At 47.5% G+C, this 8,244-nt stretch overlaps 1 protein-coding gene across 5 annotated transcripts in view; it reads right to left on the bottom strand.

Annotated features, from left to right (window-relative positions):
- Nucleotides 1-4,356: 4,356 nt before the first annotated feature.
- Foxj3 (forkhead box J3) overlaps nt 4,357-8,244 on the bottom strand; it is an 88,417-nt gene continuing 84,529 nt past the window's right edge. For 4 of the 5 annotated variants that reach the window (XM_087549272.1, XM_087549274.1, XM_087549273.1 and 1 more), the window contains one exon: nt 4,357-7,208. In XM_087549272.1, the coding sequence (XP_087405398.1) occupies nt 7,093-7,208 (116 nt within the window). In that variant the 3' untranslated portion in view covers nt 4,357-7,092. 5 annotated transcript variants of the gene reach the window in all.

The following is an 8,244-nucleotide window of genomic DNA, read 5'->3' as shown; positions in this document are numbered from 1 at the left end:
ACACACACACACACACACACACACACACACACAATTTCAGAGAAGCCCAAGATAAGACAGGACATGGATGGACTTCACTGGACTCCTTGAGGGACATGCTGGGAATAAAGCCGGGAGCTCAGGTCCCCGAAGCTGGTGGTCATGGCATCTGAAGTGGCCTTTGACTGACAGATGCAGACCTGGGGGCACAGGGAGGAAAGCTGGTCTGGGCTAAAGCACAGCAGGGCTCCAACAGTACAAGCTTGGGCATTTGCCTAATGACAGTGAGAAGCAGTTTAGGACCCTGGCAGGGCCACTGTGCGCACAGAAACTGCAGCAGAGGACCAAGGGTAGGTGGCGGTAAGCTACAAGCGGAGAGCATACAGGATGGAAGGAGGTACTCCATCCTGGCAGGTCTGGAGGGGAGTGTGAGTGTGCATGTGTGTAGGGGAATCAGCTGTTTGTGGCAACTTGGTCGGAGCAGAGGGAGCTCCTCTGGATCAGTGCCCAGCCGCCAAGTACCTGCCAGCTTCTCAACTCTGAGGTGTTTGGTTCTGATGAAAAGGAAACCACCTCAGGGAAGGCAGTGTCTGGCCCACAAAGAATCCTAGAACAGACTCCAACGCCTGTATTCTCCCCAGCACCCTAAGCACCAGCTGTACTGGCCCCTTGCGGTCTGCCGAGATTCTAGCCACTAGCCAAAGGACAACCGATCAGCTTCTGCTAGCATGAGAAAGCGTGGGCAGGCACGGGCACTTACCTGCCATTTAACCCAAAGCCACAGTACCCGGGAGAGAAGCAAGAGGGTCAAGCAAGGCATGTGAGAAGAAAAAATACCTAGAGACTCTCGGGATCTAACTACGGCAGCCCCTGGGTATGCAACTTGAGAGGATGCTCCTAAGTTAAGAGTCTAGGGGATTGGGGATTTAGCTCAGTGGTAGAGCGCTTGCCTAGGAAGCTCAAGGCCCTGGGTTCGATCCCCAGCTCCAAAAAAAAAGAACCCAAAAAAAAAAAAAAAAGAGTCTAACCACCCCCACCCCCAACACACACACACACACACACACACACACACACACACACACACACACACACACACCTACTTCCAGCCCGCTGAGCAACCCCAAGAATTTGTGTTTGGATCACCAGAACACATCAAAGCTGGGTGGGCAGGCAGCCTGGGAAGATAGGAGATTGTATCCCCAAGGCAAGCTGCCTAGCAGAACTAGCAATTATTAGCGAACTCTGGTTTTGACTGAGAACCTGCTTCACTGACCCACCTCAACATGGGGCTTCCACAAGGATGTACACTCACACTAACACGCATCCACATCTGTGCCTACACATACACACATGGAAAAAGAAATCAGTCACAGCTACTCAGACTACACAGTGACAAGCACCCAACCATCACACACAGAGACACACAGAGACACACACAGACACACACACACACACGGAACCACAGTGGCCAAAGGCCTATGTTTTAGTGAACCAGAGCCATCCCTGTCCCCTAAGCATCACTCAGGCATGGGAAGGGAAGCTGAGAAATGTCCTTTGACATCATCATTAACTTGTGTGGGACAGGAAGCTGCTTCTGATCTTTGGGGGAGGGGGACTGAGAGCAAAGAGGTGACATTCTGAGATAGGGAGCTAGGGACATGGGCAGGATCTAGGGTAGGGTGGGCTGGGGAGAGGGAGGTCAAAGGCTCCTGGGACTGCTATCAAAGAGGAAATCTATGGGAAGCACAGACCAGAAAGAAGCAGATCCGGGCTGTCTTCCCACTCACAAGGTAGCGACCTTTGGGCTAACACTTCACCCCTCAGAGTGGCAATCCCCGGCAGTAAAAAGCAGATAATGGCACTGACCCCGTGAGGTGGCTGGGAGTGCTGAGAAAGATAATGGCTGTCAAGTACCAGGCAGGGAGGTGGCAAATGGTGGCAATAATCATAACGCACTTGACAGAGCATTACACAGGACACCATCCAGGCCCACTCAGGCTCACAGGCCAGGCTGGAGAGGGCAAGGTGTGCCTGCCTGAGCCACACCTGCAGGAGGAATGTCAGCTGGTCCTGGGGGGTGGGGCAAAAGATTCCTGTCCCGGGGTGGGTGTGTGTGTGTGTGTGTGTGTGTGTGTGTGTGTGTGTGTGTGTGTGTGTGTAAGGCAAACTTTAGGGTTCAGCCACATGACGTGTAGGCTGAGAACAGCAAGGAGTCAAGCATCTCCAGACAGCAGTGTTACCATACAAGCAAAAGGGACACAGACAGGGAGGGAAGGTGCCTCTTCCTCTCTAAGCCTTGGGGTGTGCAAATAGGTGGCACAGGAGTTGAAGGAACCCTTCCAGAAAGGAGAGACATACAGCAGGCAGGGGTGCCCCCTGGTGACCACAGGCATTCCATGCAGCCTTTGCTTTACATGACTTTAATGACTTTTAATTATTTTAAAACTACGTGTATGCACCTGAGTATACTGGATCCTTTGGAGCTGGTGACATCTGACATAGGTACTGGGAAAGGAACTAGGGTCCTCCAGAAGAACAAACCATGCTCCCCAGCCCGCCAGCCCGCCCGCACCCCCCCCCCCCACTCTTCAGGGGCAGTCAATTAGGAAGACTTGGGAAAGCACAGCAAGCTGAGAACAGAGGTCTTAGGCTGTGTGGATTAGCACTGGAAATCAGCCCTACTGCTGCTGTTCTTACCAGCTCTGTCCCACGCCCGGCCTAGGTGCTTTTCAAGAGGTTGGGTATGCTATCAGGCCCATGGGTTGTTTCCTGAGAGTGAATGATGATGCATACCAGGTGTCTGGGACAACACTAAGCAGCTGGGGTCCACATGTGGGACACTGCCCTGAAATGGGACTGCACTCTGGTTCTGATGCAGCCAGTTGCTTTCCCACGGTGACTTGTCGATTTATCAGACCTTGGGAAAGGAGAGAGGACATTCAAAATCTCTTGAACTTACTATAAAAGAAACCAATGGAGGGGCTGTCTCAGGGCGTCAACATGCTGCCTATTCTGCTTGGCTGTAGCCTATCCCTAGGCTCCAGGAGAGACTGCAGACTGGCTCCTAAGGGTAGTACGCACAGCACCAGCCAAGAGCACACATGGTGAGATGCTCTGCTCACGCCAATGTCCCATCTTATACAGGCCCTCTGATGTTTGAAGTCTCTGTTCTTCTGCAGTGTATGCTGCAACCCTCACTTCTCCAAGCTGTCTCCTCTTCCACACACAGGGCCATGACACCATCAGGTGACAGTAGATCAAGTTAACAATGTGTACACTGGGGGGAGGAAAACTGTGGGAGTTGGTTTCCTCCTTCCAGCACTAGTCAGGGGGTCTGAACTCAGGTCATCAATCCTGGAGGAAAGTGGCTTTACCTCCTGAGCCATCCCTCCCATCTGTGCACAGGAAGTGTGAACTGCTGCTACATCAATGACTCTCCAACCTCCCCTCAGATTTCCCCAAGTTGAGAGACTTGGAACAAGTTGCTTCCTTTACCTGGTCTGAATGCTCTCAATAAAATATGCTTGCATTAGTCATTTTTATAAGAGAAGGAAGTATGAAGCTTTGAATGCCTCTTCCATGAAGTCTTACTGAGCTTTTATGGTTTGTTCAGGACACTATACACAACTGGTAATGACCATATGTAAAGACAATACCTCAGAGCTACATGGTAAAGCTGAGAAAAACATACATGCAGCAGATTGTCTGTGTTTATGCCTCCACTGATCAGGAGAGGCACACTCCAGCTAGCCCAGCCTTGTCCTCTAAAAACACACACACACACACACACACACACACACACACACACACACACACAGTGACTAGTGTCTCCTTGGCTTTGGCAAACCATGGAGTTGAAAACAACTCTGGAGTCTACCCCAGACACAGTCAACCTAAGTCTACAATTAGGTAAAAGCTGGGGCATCCTCTTGTTTCTTCCCTGTCCACTGCCAACTAAGTGTTTTTGAATTTGCTTCTACCAAAACCCACAACCTCCACTCTAATCCAGTCTGAGCCAGGGCATGGAGCAGCAGTGTCAGGGAGAAAACTGCTGGCCTCAGGCCCTCTGGAGCTTACCTGCACTGCCTTCTCTGAAGGTGCTTTCCTGAGTCACTGCTCCTCACCAAGGAAACCTCCAGGGTGGCCTCCCTGGTCAGGTGCTGCCTGCTTCTCATCCCAGGCGAGTGTGTACACATTAAGGGCAGAAACTGTGGCTTCCCCCTCTGGATTGCCCCAAGTGTGAGATTAAACAGCCTTAAGTTCAGTGCTAAGGCAGCAATGCCTGGGTGTCAAACTCCCAAGGGCTTTGTGGCCTGGCCACTGGCTTCAATCTGGCTTTCTCAACTGCAGCGAATAACACAGACCACAGGCTGCACATACAGTCATAATATATTTATTTTAAGTGCCATCCATGCATATCAGTTCTGGCAGCGACAATCCTAATGACACTTGGAATATGTCTTTACAGCACTAAACAGTTACAAAGAATGGGTGCCACTCACCATTGGCAGAATATGAAATCGTGCAATAGGAAAACTGTAGAAACATTAAAACACTGACTGTCCAACAGCAGCACAGAGAGCAGGTTGTTTCTGCACAAAAGCCAATGCATGTCACCACGTATATACAACAGAAGTATGTACACGTCACCCTTCCAATGAACATATCAAAATACTCTATTCCATTTGAAATATTCCCAAGATCGATCCCCTCCCACTTCAAAGGGCGTCTGAGACACGTATTAAATATTTACAGGAACACACAGGAGCACATTTACATTTCAAACACTGCCACAAATGCCAGTCGGACTCTTCTCTTGGACAGAGCACCCCACCTGTGTATGTACGGTTATTAGTCTTTACCCCAAAGTCTCCAGTCAATTTAAGCCCAAGAGAACTTGCTATGTGTCGTCGAATAACAACAGAAATGGCCACTAGAGGGACTCTGCACCCAGCAGCTAGCCCTCCCTGCAGGGCCACTCAGACTTGCTGAGCCCCTGGGGAACAGGGAATCTCAGACAGTAGTGAGTCTGTCCTTTGGTGCCATTCCTGGTCAGTTTAAACGTTCATAACCATACGGATCACTGCAAATCAGCAAACAACTGCCAAATGGGAAATCAGCTTCACGTGATTTGTAAGCTCATCAAGCAGTGCTGTTTCATGGGCTGCAATCACTTAAAGTGCACACTGCTGAGCATCGACCCTAGTCAGGGAGCAGCCACTGTGGTATCTAGAAAACAGACGGAGTAAACTTCTGGGGCCTCATTTTCCCAATCTGTTCCTCTGCAGGGAGTCATCTCATCTTGCCTGGTCCTTCTGAGAGAGGCCTGTTGGCTATTGTTTGAGAATCCTCTGATTTTCACTAACCCAAGGGGATATACCTGAGCTTCTTCTCATGCCAAGTGGGGGACTAAACAACAAGAGAAGCTCGAGGCTCTCCCTTTTTCCCAGTACTACCATGGCTTCCCAGCGATTCATTCAAGACAATACTCCATTAATACATACACAGATATTCATATTCTCTCTCTCTCTCTCTCTCTCTCTCTCTCTCTCTCTCTCTCCACACACACACACACACACACACACACAACCACACACACACACACACACACACACACACCTTTGTTCAAGTAGAGATTACTCATCCACAGACTCACTGAGGTTAGTTAACGTGATTAAGCATTACTGAGCCCAGAGACAATAACAAGCAACTGGTGACCAGTTATTTCTCCTTGATTTGACAGAATCTATTTTCCTCATTAAAACAGATTTTTCCCCCTCTGTAAAGAACCAATTAACAATCTATTCTCTGTGGGGAGGAGAATCTCCTTTCTTTTACTTTCATTATAAAAATCAACACAATCAACACAATCAACCCATGCAAGCTGTGACACGACACAAAACAAAGCAACTGATAAAGCTCTGAGGTGCTTCTTGTCAGGGATACACACACAGACCCAACAGCAGGTCACGCAGTCACTGCACTCGAGACTGACGCAGATGGACTCTGGAGCTGCATGCAGCCCCTGCTAGCGTTACCAACAACAGCAAGGACACTGCTGTATAACTCCAGCTTCTGTGTCTTGCTACCTAAATAGACTGATTCAAATTCCAGAAAATTCTTATTTAGCTATTTATTAACTCTCCACCAGCAGGAAGGCTAGGTAAGGCGGGAAGCACACTACCTGGTAAAGAGTGATGGTAAAGAGAAGGACAAATGTTTCTGATTGTCTTTGTTTGTAAACTTTTATCCAGAAAAATAACCATGCTCTCAGACAAATTCCTCCCTAGTGAATCCAACAGCGCTGTGCATTCACAGAAAGTAGCAATAAATATTAAAATAACACTTTTGAATAATAAATACATAAGTGAGTATGGAGACGTGATTTGTTTGAAGAGCCAAGCAATACCTAGTTTCAATCCGCCCACACACTTCAGAGCTGTCAGAATGCGGCTGAGGAGTCACGCTGACCGGGTACAGCACTCTCACACCCTGCACTACAAGCTTGCTCAGGAACCACAGACCCTCTGCACTGCTGAGAGTGCCAACTCCAGATTCTTGACTTACTCGGTGGAATTCATGATTGCTCCTACCTCTGGAGATTAAATAAAGGAAACTGGGCTTTGGGAAGCCAATTTCCTTTCAGCTCTCTGTATCATTTGAAAGCATCCTGCAGAAAATGGCCTAACAAGGAATAAAAACTGACAATAACTTTCCTTTCAAGATACAATAATCCAATTAGAAAAAACTTGAAGCCTTTCAGTAATATTTGTACACATATTTACACATGTATCTATAAACTGCTCGCAGCAAAATAGGCTCTGTCTGAAAAATCAGTCTGGCACTTGTGGTCAACATCAAACTGACACAAATATGCAAAAAGCTGTCCAAATCACAACAGTCAGAAGCTACAGAGGGTGCTGGCGGGGAGACAAACATGTAGTTCTTGCTTGGGTTGGATGAAAGCAGTAAGTTACCCAGCTAGAATCTCTGATTGTCTTCAAAAGGAATTTAGATAGCACTGGTAACTGCTTTGTTTTCTCAACCGGACTCTAATCCTTCCTTTCACTGAACAAAAAGGATGCTGGAGTCTGCTGTCTTGCAGAGACAAGCCTACACTATTGAATCCCAATCAAAGTCATCCTGGATGTCATCTGGAGGCAGAGAGCGCCGCATCTGGAAGGCTTGGGAAGGCATCATGTGCTGCTGGTTCATGGCTCCGTGATGGCCTGGAAAGGAGGAGGCAGTCAGCAGTGGCCTAGTCAGGGAAGACAGGAAGAGACCAAATAGCCCCCGGAGCTTGTCTCCTATGTGCTAGGACATGGGTACATTACCTAGAATCCACCCAAAATCCTCCAACAAGTGGGTCGTCTGGTCCTTATTTTATAGTAAGAAGAATAGGATTAAAGAAGTTGAACAAAAAAACCCTACAGTTATAACGATACATGCATGTAATCTAAATCTTAATTAAACACTCAGGAGACAGGCAGGAGGGTCACTGATCAAGGCCAGTCTGGACAACTCATACCGACTCAAAACTAACAAAAACCCAAAACCCAAAAAATTTAAACGCAGTCCACCTGACTCTAAAAAACATTTCATTTATTTTATTAGCCTGCAGTTAAGGAAGGCTCAAGAAAAAATGCTGACAACCACTTCACTAGTCTGCTCTAATGTGTTTTCAATAACATAAATTAAGAATGCTCTCAGAGTACTGGGGCAACAGCTCAGTTGTTAAAAGTGTTGTTTGAGCTGTTCCCAGGAACCCATGTGGTGGCTTCTAACTCCAGGTCCAGAGGATCTTATGCTCACTTCTGACCTCCTTTGGCAGCAGTAACACATTCAGGAAAAACACCCATACAACAAAAAACTTTTAACAGAAGAAGAAGAAAAGAAGAAAGAAGAAGAAAGAAGAAGGAGGAAGAAGAAGGAAGAAGAAGGAGGAGAAGGAGGAGGAGGGAGGAGGAGGAGGAGAAGAAATTGCTGTCGTCATCATTGGGTAGCACTGAACTTGGACTGGGACGTAACAGAACTTACTAAAAGCAGCCCTTTTATTAGAATTTAAGCATACCCTTTGAAATGCTGTATTTATTGGATCATTGGTGTTTGTACTGTAAAAACAAAATTCCAAATTACACACTAATTATTTTTCTCAAGAATCCTTCAACATACGCTATGGTTTTCAGTGTATTACACTATATCAGAAATGGTGTCGTGTCTTTAACAAAAAGCTCAATCCCTCACTGTGTCAGACAGGCAGGAGAC

Source organism: Rattus norvegicus, chromosome 5, assembly GCF_021556685.1.
Source record: "Rattus norvegicus strain SHRSP/BbbUtx chromosome 5, alternate assembly SHRSP_T2T, whole genome shotgun sequence".
Classification (NCBI taxonomy): Eukaryota; Metazoa; Chordata; class Mammalia; order Rodentia; family Muridae; genus Rattus; species Rattus norvegicus.
This window is presented reverse-complemented; position numbering and strand designations above follow the sequence as displayed.